The sequence below is a fragment of the Salvelinus fontinalis genome, chromosome 5, assembly GCF_029448725.1.
Source record: "Salvelinus fontinalis isolate EN_2023a chromosome 5, ASM2944872v1, whole genome shotgun sequence".
Lineage (NCBI taxonomy): Eukaryota > Metazoa > Chordata > Actinopteri > Salmoniformes > Salmonidae > Salvelinus > Salvelinus fontinalis.
In genome coordinates, this window is record NC_074669.1 from 45,941,449 (window position 1) to 45,966,112 (window position 24,664).

The 24,664-nt window shown below is 42.8% G+C and overlaps 1 protein-coding gene across 1 annotated transcript; it reads left to right on the forward strand.

Annotated features, from left to right (window-relative positions):
* The first annotated feature begins 61 nt into the window (after positions 1-61).
* Positions 62-24,212, forward strand: LOC129855684 (serine/threonine-protein kinase NLK2-like). The gene is made up of 11 exons (XM_055923603.1): positions 62-1,658; positions 1,841-1,970; positions 2,488-2,543; positions 2,855-2,961; positions 3,242-3,327; positions 4,586-4,795; positions 11,265-11,366; positions 20,730-20,816; positions 20,999-21,197; positions 21,343-21,436; positions 21,554-24,212. The coding sequence occupies exons 1-11, from the start codon at positions 1,348-1,350 to the stop codon at positions 21,600-21,602; spliced, it is 1,431 nt and encodes a 476-aa protein (XP_055779578.1). The 5' UTR covers positions 62-1,347; the 3' UTR covers positions 21,603-24,212.
* The last annotated feature ends 452 nt before the right edge of the window (positions 24,213-24,664 follow it).

A 24,664-nucleotide genomic window follows, 5' to 3' on the forward strand; every position in this document is an offset into this window, starting at 1 on the left:
TAAAATATAGTTATGATAATCTGAATATTGATTATATGAGCCGTTGATCTATTGTCCATGGCATTGTTTACACCAGTGTTCTAACCCTCCCCCACATTTTCTCCTCCTTTGCTATCCATCCCCCAACTCACTCACTATCCCACTCTTTCAGACAGCTGATTTCCAAGAAAGAAAGGGATAATTCGGAAGACATGTTTAGCAGATGATATAGAGAAGAGCGATGGAATATATCACATAGCAGCTGGTTTAATCTCTCTTTGCACTTTTCATTTTTAGCATTGGGTATGATATGGCTAGCTTGTTAGCAATTTAGCTAGCTGACAACCCTGGCTAACGCAGCTAGCGATGCAAACCTGACTTTCGTTGTGTAAAATCAAATAGGATTTCCTCACGCTGCGAACAACGTTTGCTGGTTTGTTTTTCGTTCGTTTTCCTGGAATCGTTTCGTCTACTGAAAGTGTTTTTGCTCAAAGCAAATATATAGGTCACGATAGTCTACTAGCTAAATACCGGCTATCTATAAGGGGCATGGAACAGCTGGTTAGCAATCGGGCTGATGCCAGCTAGCTAACGTTCTACGAATCTTAATTTCATTGACCGACATCTGAAGTGGATGAAATGGGCGTTTGCTACCTCTATTTAGCTACCTCTGCAACATAGTGCAACTGGTTAGCTATATAATAAGCTAGTGTAGTTACTCAGCTAACTATATGCAAACACAGGTGTGTCTACATTAAGGTTTAGCTAGCTAGTTCGTTAACTTCAACCAGACAAAGGTAGCTAGAGTAGCTAGCTGAGCCCGGGCAATAAACTAATGTAGCGCGAGCTGGTAGCCAGGTAATGTAACATAGCATTGTTAGGTAAGGGGAGACTTCTTTCTCGTCGTAAAATTAGGCCACGAAACAAAGTACAAATGTATTAACAGTGACAGGCATTGTTTTCTCCAACCAGACTTGCATTGATTATGTGATCACTGTCCAATTAGATCGTGTTTGTGTCTATATAACGTTAGCTCAGGAACACGCACTGCTAATTATACTTTAGTTTTTTTGTCGTGACCTACCTACCTCACTGAAGCCAATACTGGTGATTCCACGACGAGTCTAATAGCAAGCTAAACAGCACTGCTCCTGTTATTATATAGCTGGCAAGATAGCTGCCAACCATATCAGACATTGTTTACATTCTCCGTTGCATGTTCTACAAGCAAGAAACAGTCACAATCATGCCTGCATAGAACATTGAAGTGAAGCTCTGGATCATGTATATGTAATGTATGCAACGCTCAAAGTGAGTACAGTATTAGACATAGCTCCCAAATGAATTCTGATAGGGGTTTGAAATAGAATGGCATTCCATGGTACAGGCCGGCAGCAGACAGTATGTGGTAACCTGTTCCCCGGATCTGAGTTAGGCCATAAGTATTTTTGCGTCAACACCTCAACTGGAGCCACTTCCACGGGCCTCAGTGCAACACCGAGTCTAACTGGACCCACTGCCCCGGCGGGGACGCCACGACATCCAACATCTCTTGGGGGAAGCACCGGCGGCGGGGCCGCTGTACCACAGCCTCATAGTAGTCCTGCCAGTGAAGTACCAAGCCCTGCTGAGATGGAGCCTGATCGACCTATCGGTTATGGCGCATTTGGTGTGGTCTGGTAAGTTGTGCAATTTCAAATAAGAATTAAGACTGATTTCCATGTGAGTTTTTGCATGGTGTTGTTCCTTTCCAAAAAAAGGGTGTGTATCTGACAAGGGAATAAGGTAGACATACTGAGCACGTGCCCTCCCCATTGGTGACCAGTGCTAACATTTGCCTCTCTTCATATTGCTCCTGCAGGTCAGTGACAGACCCTCGTGACGGGCGTAAGGTAGCCCTGAAAAAGATGCCCAATGTCTTCCAGAACCTAGTCTCCTGTAAGAGGGTCTTCAGAGAGCTGAGGATGCTCTGCTTCTTCAAACACGACAACGTAAGAATGGATAGCAATACATCTATACACAGGACTGCACAACACGCATAGGTTGCATCCTAAAGTGCACCCTATTTCCTATACTCAGGTATAAAAAACAAAAAGTGTACTTACTATAGGAAAAAGGTGCCATTTGAGACATTTTCATACAGTATTGCATCCATAACATAAGACATAGCGATGCATCTTCACACTGCTCATTGATATGTTTCCATACATAGGCTATCATTACAAATATCACTGTGAAGTTAGAGGTTTGTTATAGTTTAGACACTTAAGGACAAGAAGTGCCATAACAAACGTTGGCTGTGAACAGTAGATCACTTGCCGAGTGTTGATGAATGGTGGCGATGTACAATCGTCAGAAAATGAACACGAAATGATGGCCAATGTTCTGTGGTCAGAGGCGATAGGATGGCCACTCACTGCTTTTAACCGTTCGTCTGTCTGTTTTGTCCTTTAGATCGCTAATCATTAAAACAACGAGAAGGGTGATGATGATGATGTGTGTTTACAGGTGTTGTCAGCGCTGGATATTCTGCAGCCTCCACAGATCGACTGCTTCGAGGAAATGTATCCTTCACACGCACATTCATGTGCGCACACACACTTGCACACATGACTGTTATGTGTCAGCCATTGTTCACTCCTGCACTTTCTCTCTCTATTATCATGTCCTCCTTTCAAAACAGTCTGAATCTACATAGTACAATCTAAATCAAGATAAACCTCAACAGAGATGATACTGTTAGTGATAGTCTTGTGTTATGATAGATACATTTAACTTTAATATAGATAGATGGAGTATTACGCTTTCTTCGTTGTGGTCCATCCACATCCTATAGGCGCCTGTTTCCTTGACCGTGGGCCATGCCTGACTGTAGCTACGTGATCACTGAGCTGATGCAGAGTGACCTCCACAAAGTCATCGTGTCTCCCCAGCCCCTCACCACCGACCACATCAAGGTGTTCCTCTACCAGATTCTCAGAGGTGAGTGGGACGGGGGGAGGAGTAGGGAAAGGGGCAAAGTTGAAGGTTGAAATGGAGTTGGAAGTCAAAGTTAAAGGTTGACTCCTGAGCCCAAAAACAACCCATTTGTGAGTTTACCTCCTAGCCTTTCTGGGTTTGCAGGTTTAAAGGAGCCAGCTTGTTTCATGTGATGGAGCCATATTGATGGATTCATGTTGTCATTGACTGCAAACACTGAAGGGGAATTGGCTCGGGGCTGTATTTGAACCATTATGAGTAACAGGGATTCTCCTTCTCTCAGGGCTGAAGTACCTGCATTCTGCTGGCATCCTGCACAGGGACATCAAACCTGGGAACCTGTTAGTCAACAGCAACTGCCTGCTCAAGGTAACTGTGTGTGTGTACACGTTTGTTTTGGCGTGTGTCCGCATGTATGAATGTGTGAATCTGTGTGTGAACTTCCTCAAAAGACATGACAAGAAAGCATTATGCTGGCCAAGAAAAAAATAACTTAGTAGAGGTCAATATGGGCTGAAGAATTTCATCTATACACCTTTTGACAAACATACACGTGTATTATGCTGTAATTACACTGGTCAACCTACACTGATTATACCAAACATTACAAACACCTTCCTAATATTGAGTTGCACCCCCCCCACACCTTTTGCCCCCAGAACAGACTCAATTCGTTGGGGCATGGAATCTACAAGGTGTCGAAAGCGTTCCACAGGGGTGCTTGACCATGTTGACTCCAGTGCTTCCCACAGTTGTGTCAAGTTGGCTGGATGTCCTTTGGGTGGTCGACCATTCTTGATACACATGGGAAACTGTTGTTAGGTTCTAAATGAACCTATTAAAACTCATGGACGATTAGTAAAGCTTAGACCAAGTTTATTCATCCATTGGGTCATACAGCTGCATAAGACAAAAACATATTTCCACCAGTGGTAGTATATATACCCTAATTTGGATGGAGTCTCCTCCTTCTCTCTAAACATTACATCTTTATTGCTAGGCAGGAAGTTAAGTGTTACGGGCAATAAACTGTTCCTTCTCCCTTAATGTGACCTGACCTCGACCCCCTTCCTCAGTAATCCACAGCTCTCCACCCAGTCTTTCCTCCACTCAGTACATTCCAAGCTTAATTGCATCCACCATATACATTCCTCCTACAGATAACCATTAACTTCTAGTGTAGTCCCTAGACTATGGCACCCCTCATGTCTCTAGTATAACTGATGATTAACAATATTTAAAGTTTAGAAATCCGAACCCATCACTGTTGAGTGTGAAAAACCCAGCATCGTTGCAGTTCTTGACACAGTGAAACTGGTGCACCTGGCCCCTACTACCATACTCTGTTCAAAGGCACTTAAATATTTTGTCTTGCCCTTTTTTCAGCCTCTGAATGGCACACATACACAATCCATGTCACAACTGTCTCAAGGCTTAAAAATGCCCGCATCTACACTGATTGAAGTGGATTTAACAAGTGACATCAAAAAGGTAGCTTTCACCTGGTCAGTCTGTCATGGAAAGAGCAGTTGTTAATGTTTTGTATACTCAGTGTTATTATCATGTAACTAAATTCCCCCTCTTCCACTCACCTCTTTCTTTCTCTTCCCTCTCCTCTCTCTCTCAGATCTGTGACTTTGGGCTCGCACGTGTGGAGGAGCCGGACCCGTCTCGTCACATGACCCAGGAGGTGGTGACTCAGTACTACCGGGCTCCTGAGGTGCTGATGGGCAGCCGCCATTACGGCTCTGCCATAGACGTCTGGTCGGTGGGCTGCATCTTCGCTGAACTACTGGGTCGACGCATCCTGTTCCAGGCCCAGAGCCCCATACAACAGGTAGAGGGTAGGACTGTTGCGGTGACCGTATTACCGTCACACCGGCGGTCACAAGTCACGAAGGCAGTCAAATTCCACGGTCACGGTAATTAGGCTTCTCCATGCTCTGATGCTGCTGATGGTCATTAGTAGCCTACCAAACTGCCTGGTACTCAATTGTCCCTCTAATCACTCTGACATCATTGCAAATGTAATCAAAAATCGAATTAAACATTTCATGAGAGCCCATGAGCTCATGTTGCGTAACATTTCTATAGGCTATGCAGTTGCGCAATAAAACAGGGTGATGGTCTCTATTAAAAAGAGGAGGATCCCATCAGCTTTCTATAGGCTATGCATACTATATTTATTTCTCAACTTCCCTAATATTATTAAGCACATTGGTTATCTTTGCAACAGGAATATAGCCTACCTGGCTGGCATGAAAATGAACCACGGGAAAAGCGTCCTCCATTTGCTATTTAAGTGCATAGATGACATGTATTTTTTCCCCTGCCCCTGTTTCGATACAGGTGCATGATAACGGTCCATCATAAATCAAAACAAATTTCACACATACAGTACCAGTCAACAGGTTGCACACACCTACTGTGATAGAACATTTTCATATTCACCTGATTTTTTTGATATTAATAGTTAATGATTATATACATAACTAATATTAAGACATTTCTCTCTCTTCATTCTGAGTGAACTGAGAGGAGTCTTTTGAAGCTTGGTCTGGCAACTGTTTAAGTGATGGCTAGGTAAAAACCTACAGCTGGCATTCCATAGATAAGATGTGGTGGGTGTAACAGAGATAAAGAGAGCCTGGAGGAATAGAACAAAACCCTCATTGTCTCATCATCCTGGCATCTGGGAAACTTAGCCTGGACAACAACCCCCATGCAGATGACCACAGGATGGACCCAAAGTATCTTATGGTGCCCCCACTCTGCATGGGAGGGGTTGGAACCAGCCTGACTAAGCATTTTTTAGCTCCGATATAAGATCTGTTTTTTTCATTATTAGTTAAGCACTCGGCACACACTTCGGAGTGTGGGGTCGTCGGTTTCATTATTGCAATAATTAATTGATATTAAATAAAGATGGTTGTTTGGGGAAATGACCAAGTCTCTCAGTACTGAATTTCCACTACATTTTTGGCGACGACAACGATGGGGATCTGCAACTTCACATGTTGACCGCTCCTACTCATTCAAGTTTTTTTTTAAATAGTATTTTTACTATTTTCTACATTGTAGAATAGTAGTGAAGACATCAACTATGAAATAACACACATGGAATCATGTAGTATCCCAAAAAGTGTTAAACAAATCAAAATATATTTTCTATTTTAGATTCTTCAAAGTAGCCACCTTTTGCCTTGATGACAGCTTTGTACATTCTTGGCATTCTCTCAACCAGCTTCATGATTAATGCTTTTCCAACAGTCTTGAAGGAGTTTCCACATATGCTGAGCACTTGTTGGCTGATTTTCCTTGACTCTGCGGTCCAACTCATCCCAAACCATCTCAATTGGGTTGAGATCGGGTGATTGCGGAGGCCAGGTCATTTGATGCAGCATCATCACTCTCCTTGGTCAAATAGCCCTTACACAGCCTGCAGGTGTGTTGTGGGTCATTGTCCAGTTGGAAAACAAATGATAGTCCCACTAAGCGCAAACCAGATGGGATTGTGTATTGCTGCAGAATGCTTTGGTAGCCTTGCTGGTTAAGTGTGCCTTGAATTCTAAATAAATAAATCACTAACTACAGGTAGAAAGTGCCGTTTTGTCTCACCAGTGCTAAGCTCTGAGAACAGAGTTGCAAGAAAGATAGCATTGTCAATTCCATCCGCAAGAGCAAGGGTTTCTCCAGCAAGTGTGCTTCGGACAACCCTTCTGATCCTTTTTGACTGCCAACAGATAGGTGAGAATCTTCCTCCTTCACCCGTTAACACGATTAGATGTCCACCTTGTGTGACTCCATCTGTAAGGTTCCCTAGCGAAGCATCACTGAAGACAACTAGTTTCAAAGAGTCATCTTTTCCATCATACTGAAACTTTAAAGTCACTTGTTGTGATTTCAGTTTACGAACATCTTTGTTTGCCTCATGAATGGTTTGTACAGTGGCGTGTTTTGTGTTAGATGCCAAGTTGCAACCATCAAACATTACATCAGGTCTACTCTGTCTAGCAACCCATAAAAGTTGTCCTATCTTTGACCTCAATTGATCAGCTTCAATTCCACATAGAGGGGAATTCCTTTGTACGGCTCTTGAAGAATCCAGGTGAATGGGTTGAAAATTCTTGATATTGCTCTCCTGTTGCATCAGTATTTTTCCATCAACTGTAATAAACTCTATGCCAACATAACAAAAATGATCATGCTACTCACGGCCGACCTAGAAAACAGCTTTGAGGTGTGGAATCACAGTTGAAGCAAAGGTCTGTGAGCCACCCCAGATAAAGTCATCAACATGACAGGCAAGTACTCCAGTCACATTGCAGTCTTGATCAAGCCAATAGAAGACTGCAGGATCCACTTGTGACATTTTTCCACCTGTATTCAGCATTGTTGCCTTGACTTTGTTGTACCAGTAGAGTGATGCATCTGCCAGTCCATACACACACTTTTTTGGTTTCCACAGTGTTCCTTTGCTTTTCGCTTCAGGCAGAGGTTGGATGTGAATGTCCCTTGACAGCTCTGTTCCCTGCAAAAATGCAGATTTGATGTCTGGAATTAAGTTTCCATTTTTTTCTGGCAGATCACTGACATCAGCAATCTGAGTGACTGAGGAGCATGTCGGTTGGGAGTTCTTTAGCAGCCAGCTCCTCAAAACCTCTAGCCACTAGACGTGCTTTAGGCACTATTCAGGTTAAGGGTTCTTTAAGGTACACACCCACCTTGTTGAGATGCATTTTTGGCCAATGTCTTTGACTTCCTCAAACACTAAATTTTTCCTCCAATTACTGAGCTCATCTAGCTTAGCTGAGTCAAATGACACGTCCTTTGTTTAAAGTACATCATCATTTTGAATGTCATTCTGTTTTTCTCAATTTTCCATTGGTTCAATTCTAATATTATCTACAAGTGACAGGTCAGCTAACCCTGTTGTACCAGAAAGTGTAGCTGGTTCAGAGTACTGCAAGTTGTACCAGTTCTGGTGTTTTCCTTTGGCTTTTCCTGCTCCTTCAATGACGGTTGCTGTATGTGGAATACCACTTTCTCTGTCCATGTATTTAACAGTTTGTCCAGTTTTCAGATTGGAACAACCATGTTCTCTTAACACATGTGGCTGTTGTTGAATGTTTTCCTCATTTGAACCCTCAACAGTATTACCTGTGGCATGGTTGAAGGTCTCTGCTCCATTTCCTGTGTCAGTTTCAGTGTCCATATCATTGGATGCGACATCTGGTAGGTTTGTGTCTGTTACTGTGTCCTTTTTGTCATTTTCATTAGGAGACTGATTCTCAGCAACAGCCCCTCTATCTTGTTGATCATTTACTTTCCGCAATCTTGAGTGATGCACCCTGACAATGATGCCTCCGTGCCTCACAAATATCACCACACCATCTTGACCAATGGCTACTCCTGGTCCTTTCCACTCTTGACAGTCAACTCGTTTATAGTACACTTTGTGTCCAGTTTCGTACTTTTCATCATCATTATTCCCTGAACTGCTGAGTAACGTCTGAAGTCTGTCAACTGTAGCATGTCCAAACTGTTTGTGAAGCTTTAACAATACTTTGTGTTTTTCTTTTGTGTTCATGTTCTCTGTGACTGTCAGAATCTCCATGTGCTCTGTGTCAGTCAGAATCTCATTTTTGCATGGACTCTGTGATGTCTTTGTCTAAAATGTTTACACAATAGTGGCCTGAGGTAGTAAGTTCAAGAGTCACTGGTTGTTTAAACATCACTGCCTTGTCATTTTTTATGTCTAGTACAGCCTCTGCCTTCTTGAGGGAAGCTTTGCTTAAGGGGATATCTGTAGGGACCACCTCTGTTTCAATGTGACACTTTGTCTGACCAATTTTTGCTGGTATCTTAACTCTCTTGGTAGAATGGACAATTCTCCCATCTCCAAATTTGAAAGCTCTGTTGCTTGGTGTGTCAATCATATTTTGTACTATTTTCATACTTAGTTCACTGACATAGCTATCAAGCCATTTTGCACCACACACTGTCCGTGTACATGCAGTATCAATCACAGCAGATCCTAAGGATTCAACTATAAAAATCTCAGTATCAGAAGCAGATTCATTTGAAAACAGTGTAATGTTACACTGCTCTATCTCTGTGTTTACATTTCCTCTTGTTAGTTTAACTTGTTCATTTTTATGAGGACAGTCTTTAACCCAATGGTAAGTGCTTTGACAAATAGCACATTTTGATCTCCTTCCATATTTGTCCAGTGGATTTGTGCCGGGAAATGGCGCCCTCTTCTGGTTGTCTTGAGAACGTGACTTGTTGGCGTCTTTTCTCTGCTGCTCAGTGTAATATGCTGCGTCACTCACTTGCAGTCCATCTGTTATTGGCGCGACAGACGTCTTTTCACCTAAAATTATTTTTAGTGCCGACTTCATTGATGCAAAAGTCAGCACAGTACAAGCAGTCAAATCCAACTTTCTCCCTACCATCTAGACAGACAGTCTCTAGCAACTTGATAGCTAACACTGCATCTGGGAGAACCATGTCGTATTAGCGCATCCTATTGTACCTCTGTTCGAAATCAATGATGTATTCCATCATTGCAACCAAAATATCTCCCGTAACACTGTCAAAGTTTGAATATGCCTCGTAGGCATGGTCTTTCTCTTCTTTAAGAAATACAGAATCCAGTGCTCTGATCAAATTCACCATACCGTCATCCTTGTTCAAATCCTCAACGGATATTTCCAGTGCTGTATCTCTCGCTCTTCCCTCGAGCGATAATACCACTGCAAGTGCTTGCTTTTTCACGTCCAGATTAGTAACCCGTGTCCAGATTCCAAGTTCATTTTTCCAACTTTCGTACGACCTCTTCTCGTCGAAGCGAGGTGGCACATTGTAGTTATTAACCATCCTCTGCTACCAATGTTAACTCAAAATGACACAACGACAAGGTTCCAGTTTAACAAAGTTTACTATACTATATGAACACACTACAAGGTAGCCATTCCCCTCCAGGCTAGGTCCATCAACTACAAGACTCCCTGCGCAGGCGCACTCTTGACTGAGTGATAGCCCCGTAATAACAGAAATATAGGGATACTTAAAACATGAACTTAACAAAGGACTTGCGCAGTTGCGTCCCCAATGTGTCTGTCTTCACTTGTAGCCTGTGATGGAGAGCCATGTAAGTGAGTTGCTTCGGAGCAAGCAGCACTCAGGGAGAAGGGCACAACGCAGCACTCTGGGCCAAGGACACATCGGCAACTGGACGCAAAAGGCATGGATTTTTTTTAGGGTGCATTGCGGCCACACAAAGGGGATGCCGCTATGAAATTCGAGGCATTATTAAGTACTTGTAAAATTGTGAATGAGAGACTGATGAAGTGTTTATAGTGTGTTTATAGCCTGCGCAAAAAAAAGCAGAGCTCATTCCTTTCAAGTTACTTTAAAAAAAATCACCATTAGTCGCATCATGCAAACTTATAATGTATTAAAAATCTAAATATATAGCCCAACGTTTGTAGAACAACTAAAGTTACATTAATAACTCAAATTAAACATATAGGAGTACTTATTTCTTTGTTAACCACTCCACACAGAATAGCCGCATGTGCTCATTCCCTCAAATCGTTTGGAGAAAATATACTTTCTATTTTATTCAGCTATGTTCAATTGTATTCTTCATAATATAAAATAATGCCATGAAATTCTGAGTAAATCTTGTCTGCTAAATGAGCTAGTGTAGCCCACAGCCATTTGGCATAGCCAGATCAGGACCCAACATAAGGACAACTCAGAGTATGCTATTCTGTTCTTCTGAAATAGACTACATTTTCTTCATATCATGCTTCTTTAGACCTGTCTAAAATAAATAATTGATTTATTGTCAAGGTGTAGGCTATATTACATGGATTTACTATACTTTTTAAAATCTAGATGTTCCAAAGGTCTGCATCAGTGGCTTGTAGGCTATGTGTGGAAGCCAGGAGATGCTAAATGTGTTTGTTAATTAACGGTCAATTACCGTGAGAACGACAGTTATTTGCGTGACAATCACCGGCTGACGAAATGTTGTGCCCGCCACAGCTCTAGTAGAGGAACCCTATTCAACGGGTTGGGAGGGAGGAAAGAGGGAAAGCCATCTGAAGGTGTAATCTGTCTGGGCAATGATTTTAACTTTTATCTAACAATTAATAATCAAATGTATCGAATTTTTGGCACTTGTGGATGGTTGTTTTTTATTTATTTAGGTTTGTTGTCAAATTAAATCTCCTCTGTCTCTCCCACCCTCACACTCTATATTCTCACTCTCTCTCTCTCCCTCTACCCCTCAGTTGGATCTGATCACTGATCTGCTGGGTACCCCTCCTCTCTCTGCCATGGCATCTGCCTGTGAGGGGGCCAGAGCTCACATCCTGAGAGGACCTCACAAACCGGTACTTCCTCCTCACTGAACCTATGAACTACTCACTAACTGATCTGACCTTCCTTTGTATTACTATGAGACACATGTGGTCAAATATTGTCCCCCTTGCACTTTACAAACGTAAATACCTTACTTCAAACTAGGGTTGTTACAGTGACCGTTTTACCACCACACCTGCGGTCACGAGTCATGACCGCAATCAAATTCCATGTGACCGTTTAGTCACGGTAACTAGGCTTCTCCAAAACTGCGCTCTGATGCCACTGATGGTCATTAGTATCCTACCAAACTTGCTAACTGACAGTCACTAATGGCCTGGTACTTATTGTCCCTCTAATCAATGCAAATGTAATCAAAAATCAAATTGAACACTTCATGAGAGCCCATGAACATTTCTATAGGCTATGCATTTGTGAGAAAATAGAGTTTTGGTCTCTATTAAAACGAGGGAGGGAGGATCCCATCTGATTTCTGTAGGCTAGGCCTACTATTTATTTCTCAACTTTCCTAATATTAAGCACATTGCTTCACTTTACAACAGGAGTAGCCTACCTGGCTGGTATGAAAATGAACCGCAGGAAAAGTGTCCTCCATTTGCTATTTGTGTATATGATGACATGTATAATTGATTTTTTTTCTGCCCCTGTTCCGACAGATGAATGATAATCATAGGCGCACACCATGTAGCCTAGTCCTTAGGCCTATATTTTTTTGATAAGGTTTGTATCACAATTAAAGTGGCCAAATCATTCCAAACGTATCCTATAGCCTAGGCATAGGAGCCCTGGAACATGGTTGGAGAGCACATAGTTTACAGAGCCCAGTGAAACGTGTTCTTATAAGCCCAGCCATTGCGCCATCGCGTGTGTAAACAGAGTTTTGACTGGCCACTATTTAAAAAAGGATCCCAGCTTTCTTGTGCTGCTATATTTCTTATTCACTTCTTAAAATTAAGCACATTAATCCGCTTTACAAGCAGTGTAGCCTACCAGGCATACATCGACAGTGTGTGAGTTAAGTTTGGGGAAGAGGGGCCTCCCGGGTGGCGCAGTGGTCTAGGGCACTGCATCGCAGTGCTAACTGCGCCACCAGAGTCTCTGGGTTCGCGCCCAGGCTCTGTCGCAGCCGGCCGCGACCGGGAGGTCCGTGGGGCGACGCACAATTGGCATAGCGTCATCCGGGGTAGGGAGGGTATGGCCGGTAGGGATATCCTTGTCTCATCGCGCTCCAGCGACTCCTGTGGCGGGCCGGGTGCAGTGCGCGCCAGCCAAGGGGGCCAGGTACACGGTGTTTCCTCCGACACATTGGTGCGGCTGGCTTCCGGGTTGGAGGCGCGCTGTGTTAAGAAGCAGTACGGCTGGTTGGGTTGTGCTTCGGAGGACGCATGGCTTTCGACCTTCGTCTCTCCCGAGCCCGTACGGGAGTTGTAGCGATGAGACAAGGTAGTAATTACTAGCGATTGGACACCACGAAAAATTGGGGAGAAAATGGGATAAAAATTATAAAAAAATGTAAAAATAAGTTTGGGGAAGATCATTTTCCCCATAAAAATGCACCTTTATAATAAAAACATTACATGCATAATCACATATGCTGGCTTATGTAAGAGCCTACTTTTTGTAGTGTGATAAATAGGTTGGATAGTCATAATATAACTCAATCAGTGTTAGCAAAAAATAACGTTCAATGCATGGCTGAGTGCGTATAACCTAGAGTAGGTCTAGTCTATAAGCTATATCAGATATGTTTCTACTTTCTTTGCCTTTTTTCCCTGCGATTGTATTTTTAAATTGCGATATGCCTGGCTTGGTCTCCGCGCTTTTCACAGGCCGTCGCAACTCAACAATGAATCTGCCCAAATTGCGCACGCTGCCTTTCCTTCCGACTGTAGGCAATGTGGTTTTATAACTATCCACAACTTATTTTTTTTAACGAAGCTAATGATCTTCCGTGGCCAAATCATGCTTTAGTATTCTATTTTGAATTATTTTATTTATTTTATTTATTTCTCTATCATTTTGGCAATTTACTTTCGGAAAGCTTCCCCTAGCCTAATGGACGAGCCGTATATGCTTGCATATTAAAAAAACGTAACCTCCATTTGCTATTCGAGTGCAGACTACATATTACATTTTTATTTTTTTTGTGGGCCATTCTAAATAAAAATAATTACACACATACACTATATATGCAAAAATATGTACCCTTTCAAATGAGTGGATTTGGCTATTTCAGCCACCAGTTGCTGATTGGTGTCTAAAATCAAGCACACAGCCATGCAATCTCCATAGATAAACATTGGCAATAGAAGGCCTTACTGATGTGTTCAGTGACTTTCAACGTGGCACCTTCAGGATGCCACCTTTCCAACTAGTCAGTTCGTAAAATGTCTGCCCTACTAGAGCTGCCTCAGTCAACTGTAAATGCTGTTATTGTAAAGTGGAAATGTCTAGGAGCAACAACGGCTCAGCCGCGAAGTTGTTGGCTACACAAGCTCACAGAAGGGGACTGCCTAGTGCTGAAGCGCGTAAAAATCATCTGTCCTCGGTTGCAACACTCACTACCAAGTTCCAAACTCTGGAAGCAACGTCAGCATAATAACTGTTCTTCGGGAGCTTAATGAAATGGGTTTCCATGGCCAAGCAGCCACAAGCCTAAAATCACCAATGCCAACCATCGGCTGGAGTGACTGCCATTGGACTCTGGAACAGTGGAAATGCGTACTCTGGAGTGATGAATCACGCTTCACCATCTGGCAGTCGGACGGACGAATCTAACGCTACAGCATACAATGACATTCTTGACAATTCTGTGCTTCCAACTTTGTGGCAACAGTTTGGGGAAGGCTCGTTCCTGTTTCAGCATGACAATGCCCCCATGCACAAAGCGAGGTCCATACAGAAATTGTTTGTTGAGATCAGTGTGGAAGAACTTCAACCCCATCGAACACCTTTGGGATGAATTGGAACGCTGACTGCGAGCCAGGCCTAATCATCCAACATCTGTGCCCGACCTCACTAATGCTCTTGTGGCTGAATGGAAGCAAGTCCCCCCAGCAATGTTACAACATCTAGTGGAATGCCTTCCCAGAAGAGTTGAGGCTGTTATAGTAGCAAAGGGGGGACCTACTCAATATTAATGCCCATGGTTCTGGAATGAGATGTTTGACGAACAGGTGTCCACATACTTTTGGTCTTGTAGTGTATATTGCCATATGTAAAGACCAGATTTAAATTAAGAATAGTCTGATGGTTACTTCCGGCGCCAACAGAGATAGCCGCCTCGCTTCGCGTTCCTAGGAAACTATGCAGTATTTTGTTTTTTTTGTGTGTTATTTCTTACATTGTTACCCCAGGAATTCGTTTTATTACATACAGTCGGGAGGAACTATTGGATATAAGAGCAACGTCAACTCACCAACATAACAACCAGGAATACGACTTTCCCGAAGCGGATCCTCTGTTTGGTCCACCACCCAGGACAATGGATCGGATCCCAGCCGGTAACTCAAAACAACAGAGCCCCAGAAGGGGCAGACGGAGCGGTCTTCTGGTCAGGCTCCGTAGACAGGCACATCGCGCACCGCTCCCGAGCGTACTACTTGCCAATGTCCAGTCTCTTGACAACAAGGTAGACGAAATCCGAGCAAGAGTTGCCTTCCAGAGAGACATCAGAGATTGTAATGTTCTTTGTTTCACGGAAACATGGCTCACTCTAGATAAGTCATCAGAGTCGGTACAGCCACCTGGCATCTTCCCGCATCGCGCCGACAGAAACAAACATCTCTCTGGTAAGAAGAAGGGCGGGGGTGTATGCCTTATGATTATATGACGTGGTGTGATCAATACAACATACAGGAACTCAAGTCCTTTTGTTCACCTGACCTAGAATTCCTTACAATCAAATGCCGACCGCATTATCTACCAAGAGAATTCTCTTCGATCATAATCACAGTCGTGTATATCCCCCCCAAGCAGACACATCGACGGCCCTGAAAGAACTTCATTTGACTCTATGTAAACTGGAAACCACATATCCTGAGGCTGCATTTATTGTAGCTAGGGATTTTAACAAGGCTAATCTGAAAGCAAGGCTCCCTAAATTTTATCAGCATATCGAATGCGCGACCCGGGCTGGCAAAACCCTGGATCATTGGTCTTCTAACTTCCGCAACGCATATAAAGCCCTCCCCCACCCTCCTTTCGGAAAATCTGACCACGACTCCATTTTGTTGCTCCCAGCCTATAGACAGAAACTAAAACAGGAAACACCCGTGCTCAGGTCTGTTCAATGCTGGTGCGACCAATCTGATTCCACGCTTCAAGATTGCTTCGATCACGTGGACTGGGATATGTTCCGCATAGCGTCAGTCAATAACATTGATGAATATGCTGATTCGGTGAGTGAGTTTATTCGCAAGTGCATCGTGATGTTGTACCCACAGCGTCTATTAAAACATTCCCCAACCAGAAACTGTGGATTGATGGCAGCATTCGCTCAAAACTGAAAGCGCGAACGACTGCTTTTAATCAGGGCAAGGTGACCGGAACCATGACCAAATACAAACAGTGTAGCTATTCCCTCCGCAAGGCAATCAAACAAGCTAAGCGTCAGTATAGAGACAAAGAGTCGCAATTCAACGGCTCAGACACGAGAGGTATGTGGCAGGGTCTACAGACAATCACGGATTACAAAAAGAAAACCAGCCCTGTCGCGGACCAGGATGTTTTGCTCCCAGACAAACTAAACAACTTCTTTGCTTGCTTTGAGGACAATACAGTGCCACTGACACGGCCCGCTACCAAAACCTGCGGACTCTCCTTCACTGCAGCCGACGTGAGTAAAACATTTAAACGTGTTAACCCTCGCAAGGCTGCCGGCCCAGACGGCATCCCCAGCCGTGTCCTCAGAGCATGCGTAGACCAGCTGGCTGGTGTGTTTACGGACATATTCAATTAGTCCTTATCCCAGTCTGCTGTTCCCACATGCTTCAAGAGGGCAACCATTGTTCCTGTTCCCAAGAAAGCGAAGGCAACTGAGCTAAATGACTCACCCCGTAGGACTGACTTCTGTCATCATGAAGTGCTTTGAGGGACTAGTCAAGGACCATATCACCTCCACCCTACCTGACACCGTAGACCCACTCCAATTTGCTTACCGCCCCAATAGGTCCACAGACGTCGCAATCACACTGCACACTGCCCTAACCCATCTGGACAAGAGGAATACCTATGTAAGAATGCTGTTCATTGACTACAGCTCAGCATTTAACACCATAACACCACTCCAAGCTCGTCATTAAGCTCGAGACCCTGGGTCTCGACCCCGCCCTGTGCAACTGGGTCCTTGACTTCCTGACGGGCCGCCCCCAGGTGGTGAGGGTAGGTAACATCTCCACCCCGCTGATCCTCAACACTGGGGCCCCACAAGGGTGCGTTCTCAGCTCTCTCCTGTACTCCCTGTTCACCCATGACTGCGTGGCCATGCACGCCTCCAACTCAATCATCAAGTTTGCAGACGACACTACAGTGGTAGGCTTGATTACCAACAACGACGAGACGGCCTACAGGGAGGAGGTGAGGGTCCTCGGAGTGTGATGTCAGGAAAATAACCTCACACTCAACGTCAACAAAACAAAGGAGATGATCGTGGACTTCAGGAAACAGCAGGGGGAGCAGCCCCCTATCCACATCGACGGGACAGTAGTGGAGAAGGTGGAAAGTTTTAAGTTCCTCGGTGTACACATCACGGACAAACTGAAATGGTCCACCCACACAGACAGCGTGGTGAAGAAGGCGCAGCAGTGCCTCTTCAACCTCAGGAGGCTGAAGAAATTTGGTTTGTCACCAAAAACATTCACAAACTTTTACAGATGCACAATCGAGAGCATCCTGTCGGGCTGTATCACCGCCTGGTACGGCAACTGCTCCACCCACAACAGTAAGGCTCTCCAGAGGGTAGGGAGGTCTGCACAACGCATCACCGGGGGCAAACTACCTGCGCTCCAAGACATCTACACCACCCAATGTCACAGGAAGGCCAAAAAGATCATGAAGGACAACAACCACCTGAGCCACTGCCTGTTCACCCCGCTATCATCCAGAAGGCGAGGTCAGTACAGGTGCATCAAAGCGGGGACCAAGAGACTGAAAAACAGCTTCTATCTCAAGGCTATCAGACTGTTAAACAGCCATCACTAACATTGAGTGGCTGCTGCCAACATACTGACTCATCTCTAGCCACTTTAATAATAAAAAATGTATGTAATAAATGTATCACTAGCCACTTTATATAATGTTTACATACCCTACATTACTCATCTCATATGTATATACTGTACTCTATACCATCTACTGCATCTTGCCTATGCCGTTCGGCCATCGCTCATTCATATATTTTTATGTACATATTCTTATTCATTACTTTACGCTTGTGTGTATATAAGGTAGTTGTTGTGAAATTGTTAGGTTAGATTACTTGTTAGATATTGCTGCATGGTCGGAACTAGAAGCACAAGCATTTCGCTACACTCGCATTAACCTGTCTAGGATCAGCGTGCCGCTAGCGGCACTCCCCCCCCCCCCCCACTGAAAAACCAGTGCCGCGAAATTCAAAAAAAATATTTTTTTAAAATATTTAACTTTCACACATTAAAGTCCAATACAGCTAATGAAAGACACAGATCTTATGAATCCAGTCAACATTTCCGATTTTTAAAATGTTTTACAGGGAAGACACAATATGTAAAGATGTACATCTATTACCTAAAAACACATTAGCATATTCCACCATCTTTTATTTGTCCACCAACACCAGTAGCCATCACCAATTCGGCTAAACTAAGATATTTATAGCCTCTAACCAACAAAAAAACTCATTAGATGACAGTCTGATAACATATTTATGGTATGGGATAGGTTTTGTTAGAAAAAAGTGCATATTTCAGGTAGATGGCATAGTTTACAATTGCACCCACCATCACAAATGGACTAGAATAATTACAATGAGCAACGTGTTTACCTAACTACTAATCATCAAACATTTCGTAAAAATACACAGCATACACGAATCGAAAGACACAGATCCTGTGAATACAGACAATATTTCAGATTTTCTAAGTGTCTTACAGCGAAAACACAATAAATCGTTATATTAGCTTAGCACATAGCAATTAGCAGCCCAGCATTGATTCTAGCCAAAGTGAGCGATAAAAGTCAACATCGCCAAAAGATATTAATTTTTTCACTAACCTTCTCAGAATTCTTCCGATGACACTCCTGTAACATCACATTACAACATGCATATACAGTTTGATCGAAAATGTTTATATTTAGCCACCAAAATCATGGTTAGACAATGTGAAATGTAGACAAGCTGGTAAAGAAAACGTCCTTGCGCCACTTAGACAGTGATCTACTCTTATACATAAATACTCATAAACGTGACTAAAAAATATAGGGTGGACAGGGATTGATAGACAATTTAATTCTTAATACAATTGCGTTATTACATTTTTTAATTTATCCTTACTTTTCAATACAGTTTGCGCCAAGCGAAGCTACGTCAAAAAACATGGCGTCCTAAGCCACTAAAATGTTTCGACAGAAACACGATTTATCATAATAAAAATGTCCTACCTTGAGCTGTTCTTCCATCAGTATCTTGGGCAAAGGATCCTTTCTTGGGAGAAATCGTCTTTTGGTGGAAAGCTGTCCTCTTGCCATGTGGAAATGTCAACTACGTTCGGGATGAACTGAAAAGCGTTCCCAACTTTTCACATCGTTGCAAAAATAAATGTCCCAAAATCGCACTAAACGGATATAAATTGCTATAAAACGCTTTAAATTAACTACTTTGTGATGTTTGTAACTCCTATAACGAGTGAAAAGATGACCGGAGAAATATAACAGGCTAAACTAACGCTTGGAACAGGAGAGGGTCGGTGTCTTCCACGCGCGTTACGCAGCAAGAAAAGACTTGCTAGCTAAAGGTTTTTTTCATTTGTAGGGCCTGTGAACGAGCAATCGAGCCCGTTGGAATCGTCATCACGTAAAGGCATCCAGGGGAAGACGTAAGAAGTGTCCGTATAGTCATAGCAACGACAGTGCCCGTTTAAATGACTTCAGAAAAGTGGCCAACGTTTCTCAAATCTGACTCCATGTCAGGGAAATTGCTGTAGAATGGGCTCTGTTCCACTTAGAGACAAAATTTCAACTCCTATAGAAACTATAGACTGTTTTCTATCCAATAATAATAATAATATGCATATTGTACGATCAAGGATTTTGTGGGAAGCCGTTTAAAAAATTAGCCACATTAGCATAAATAGTCTAAACAGCGCCCCCATCCCCAACAGGTTTTAACATCTGCCAACCATGTGTAAGTGACAAATACAATTTGATTTCATTTGCTTGTCAAATTGTGAATGAGAGAATGATGAAGTATGTGGAGCCTGCACAAGGAGAAGAGCTCATGTCTTTCATGTGACTTTTTTCAAATCATTTGTCGCATCATGCAGTCTTAGGCTATATGTTTTGATTTTTAATACATTCTAAGTTTGTATCACAACTACCGTTGCATAAATAACTCCAAATTAAACATATTGGAGCCCCTGTTTTTTTGTTAAACGCTCAACACTGAATAGCTGCATGTGTCACTCCTTCGGAAATCGTTTGGTGGAAAATATGCTTTCTATTTTATTCAGCTATGTTCAATTGTATTCTTCATACTATAAAAGAATGCCACGGAATTCTAAGCAAATCATGTTTGCTAAATGAATTAGTGTAGCCCACAGCCATATGCCATAGCAAGATCAGGGCCTAACATAAGGACAACTCAAAATATGCGATTCTGTTTTTCCGATATAGGCTACATTTTCTTCATGTTTCTTTAGACCTGTCTAAAATAAATAATGGATTTATTGTGATGGTGTATGCTATATAAAATTCATTTCTTATACTTTTTATACCTGGATTGTAGGCTATGCATGGAAGATGGACACAGTATTTTGGCACACTTGCACAATTCTCAATTTCTTAAAAAAAAAAAAAAAAAAATGGGGTGTATTAACATAAACACAAACAAACACTTTTGGCATCTCCTGCCAAACGTGTTTGTGTTTATGTTAAAACCCCCCCAAAAAATATTTTGGGAGAAATAGGGTGCCAAAATATTACTGCTCATGGCCCAGTTTCCCAAAAGCGTCTTGGAAGACTTAAGTTAATTGGTGAACGTAGCCTTAAGATGCTTTTGGGAAACAGGGCCCAGATATTATCTAATCTATACCCTACCCACAATCCTTATCTAAAACCAGGTGCAGCAGTTCATGATGTTAAATCTCTCCCCCCCCCCCCCCCCTTCCCTTCCCCCTCAGCCGTCGCTCTCTGTGTTATATATGCTGTCGGACGGGGCGACTCACGAGGCCGTGCACCTGTTGTGTCGTATGCTGGTGTTTGATCCGGTGAGTAGAGACAGAAGTCTATTGTCACACAATTGGCTACCTCTTTTATAGGGAAGTTTAAGCAACAAGAGCTGAAAATGTAGCTAGCTACCTCTGAGAAGGAAAATGCATAGCTAGCTACAGTAAGGGAGAAAATACAAGATTAGCGAAGGACCAACTTTCTCTCCATGTGTGTGACTAAGGCCAAACGGATCTCGGGTAGCGACGCCCTCTCCCATCCCTACCTGGACGAGGGCCGTCTGCGCTACCACACGTGCATGTGTCAGTGCTGCTACTCGGTGCCCAGCGGGCGTGTGTACACGCGTGACTTTGAACCGCCCGCCGACCGGAACTTCAGTCACAGCTATGATAACAGCCTGCTCTCTGTCTGGCAGGGCAAAGGTAGGAGCTATCTAGTGCTTTTCCCTCTACTCTTTCTCTTCAATTCTCTTCTCTTTTACTTTTTCCCAACCCAGCTTGCTATTGAAATTGATGGCCTGTTGCGATCTCTCTCGCAATTTCTCCCCTCTCTCTCTCGCTCTATCAGAGCTCATCCATCGCTTCATAACAGAGCACCAGCAGGGGAAACGAGTGCCGCTGTGCATCAACCCCCAGAGTGCCGCCTTCAAGACCTTCATCAGGTGAGGAACACCAAGGGAGGGATGAACACAACTAATATACATGCAGCTTAAAATACTATTTTGCCTTGCACTATCTACATCTCTCTCTTTCTTTGTCTATCTTTCTTGATAACTCAGGTCTACCGCGTGGCATTCCTCCAAAGTCTCCAGGAAGGAGGAGAGATGAAGGGGAGTATCGTTCATGTACAAGAAGAATCATGGGAAATTCAGTTTGATAAAATGAACAAGATAGGTTTGGGTTTCTCTGGATGGAGGGGAGGTGTGAAGGAAACAGTACGCCAGCCTCTCAGAGAGAAGAACAGTGTCTGTCAGAGGAAATGCTCACTTGTACTAAAGACTACATTTCCCTTCAATGACAACTACAGTTCCCAACTATGAAAACTACTATTGACACTGGTGAAGACTTGACTACACCAACGCTATAGGCATTTCCCCAATGCTGAAAACTAAAATGTGCTGCTGAATTTAAAAAAGGAATAAAGAAGAAAAGTGGTAGAAGAGGGAAATTATTGGAAACGTTTATTACTAGAAGAGTTGAAGTTTTGTTGTGTTATGTTGTGCTCCAATGTGGTTGAAGGTGGAGACAAAGGAATAGCTGTTTAATTAATTTATGTTGAATAATTGTTCTACTCTGTTCATTTTGAAGTCATTCCAGCCTCGTGCAATATGATGAAAAGCGTCTAAGCAACGTGCTCCTGGCGATACCATACTCTTACCTGTGCTCTCAGTGACTTAGTCATGTTAATGTCACATTGATGACCCTACCTTTATCATTGATTCCATTGATTTGGTTTGATAGTTTCATTGGGCCCATTCTCAATATCTTCGGTAAACTGGTGCTACAATGCAACCTCTGGCCTTGAGGTTCATTCCGTGCTACTTGTGAATCTTCCCTCCCAATCTGCCCTTGTCCATAAGATCAAAACATTTCCAAGACAACAACTTGACCTGGTTCTATGATTGGGTGGGGCCATGACTTCTGAGGCAGATGGAGCCTCGCCCATGTTTTTAAAATCATATTATTTTATATTTTAATTTGTGTTTTTTTAGCTTCTCTGTGAGTGGTGGTTCGAGCTTGAGCACATGTACTGAGTAGTCAGCCCTTTCAGTGTGTGTGTGTGTGTAGAGTTTAAGGGAAAGTGCAGTTTTCTGCTTCAATGATTTCATTACCTCAAAAACAGTTGGAGTCAAAAAGGGAACCCAGAGAGACTGGGTAAAGTGTACATAGACCCAACTCAACTACTACGCACTGTAACGTGATGTCATTCCTTTGTACTAAATCACTGTCCTGACAGGAAGAACAGCTTGTTGAAATGTATTGGTGAAATGCTGCTGTATTTTGTTTTTCCTTTATTGGTTGTTGGTTTATTTCCAGTTGAGATCACGGCTCAGGTGTTCCATTGCAAAGACTGTGGACCCGACCACACAAATACACACAGATATTATTCACCAATAACAGTGTGCCTCAACTTTTTTTTTTTTCACAAAGAGGAACCGCAAATCTCTGTGCACTGAAGCTCTGACTGGAGCTAGTACTAGCTTAAATGAGGCTCCTGAAGAAGCTGCACTGTGCTAGTTGGCATTGCCGTCATGGCAGTGGTCAGGCCCTTGTCCCGCCACCTGATGGTGCTTTTGGAAGTGTAGGCTAAGGGGTTGATGGGGATTGCCAGAATGTTTCACTTAAACCTGCATGTCTGTATTTATGATATAAAAAAAAAAGGAAGAGGCTTTTGGATTTGAAGGCTGTGCAATGGGAGTTGTCGCCATGGACATGCCTTACTTGTGGTGATGTTAATTAATTTGATTTTAGGAAATATGATTCATATTTTATCTTTTGTGATGTGATACATTTAAAAAGTTATTTTTTGGTTTCACAACTTTGCTATTGTCTTTAGTAGAGAGCCCAAGCAGGCTGAGTTTTAGAAGAGCTCACCAGGGTCCGTCTCTTTCCCTCACACCCTCCTTTCTTCTCTCTATCCCCCTCACACTGTCCTCTCGTCTCTGTTCGCCTTTTATAGCAGGGTCATATTCATTAGGCACCAAAAAAATAAAACAGACTAAAACTGGGAGGGACTACTTGAACTTGTCCAAATAAGCCACTTGTTGCTAAATGTTTTTCTACAGTGTGCACTAAGGAGTATGACCCAGCTATGCTTAATGTAGAAGCCAATAAGGACATCCCGTTCCTCACTGGAGGAACCGCCTCTGGCAGTTCAATAGCTTAAAGCAGCTTCTTATCCTCCCCTTCTTTCCTTCATCGGCGCTGATAGGAGAAGAGAAGACTGGTTAGAGCAATGTAGTAGAGAGAAGCACCGTTAGGGATTTGCTTTCAGATGTCCAGTTCTCTTCAGAGCTATGATCCATCCCAAATGACACCCTATTGCCTATTAAGGGTCTGGTCAAAAGTAGTGCAGTATATAGGGAATAGGGTGCCATTTGGGACGCATCTACGGAAGGAAAAGGAAGCAAGTCTATATCCTTTGTTCATGAGCTCAATAGGCACTGGAGAGAAGACTACACCTGGGAATGTTGATGTTAGAAATGTTTCTGGTGATAAGAAAGGAAAAAAAAGTGATACTTGTGTTTTTTGATTATTCTGAATATGAAGCCGATGTTGAATACTGCTGTTTTGAAAATGTTAAAATTCTGTTGGTTTGTTTTTTTGTCATGTTTTATGAAACGTTTTGGACTTGTGCTCCCAACAAATACTTGAATTTCTTAAGAAAACGACTAGAGTAAAGTAGTGAATGAATAAATGCATAGTCACTGGATAATATTCCTGTGTGGTGTCTGTCCGCTTATCAATGGGGAGGGGGCTCAAAGGGCAAAGTTACATTGTACTGTATCAGGTTGTTGACTAAGGCCTGCTGCCTCAAATTACAAGTAATTTTTTGCACCATACAATGTTTTATGTTTTGGTTGTATACTTTTTCTTGTGTTCAGAAAGTTTTATGTTCTCTTTCTATATGGCAATATTTCAACATGTCTGATAACTATGGTTATTATGCCTATTGCATTATATCCTATATATGTTACTGAGATATAATCAGTTTATACATTTGACAAGTGTCTATCTTTCAGTAAAGTGTTACCCAATTTATCACACATTGTACAGGTTATCAGGTTGACCTGCAGAGGTTGTGGACATTAGATTGCTTCTATATGTTCTATCCATGTGCTAAACATCTTAATTTACAAGATCAAAATGTTTAGAGAGCTGTAGGCCTA

Excerpts from the sequence above, each read along its gene's own strand:
- LOC129855684 (XM_055923603.1), top strand. The coding sequence starts at position 1,348 with ATGGCATTCCATGGTACAGGCCGGCAGCAGACAGTATGTGGTAACCTG. Across the intron at positions 1,659-1,840 it reads GGCGCATTTGGTGTGGTCTG|GTCAGTGACAGACCCTCGTG; the intron begins GTAAGTTGTGCA and ends TTGCTCCTGCAG. Across the intron at positions 11,367-20,729 it reads TGAGAGGACCTCACAAACCG|CCGTCGCTCTCTGTGTTATA; the intron begins GTACTTCCTCCT and ends CTTCCCCCTCAG.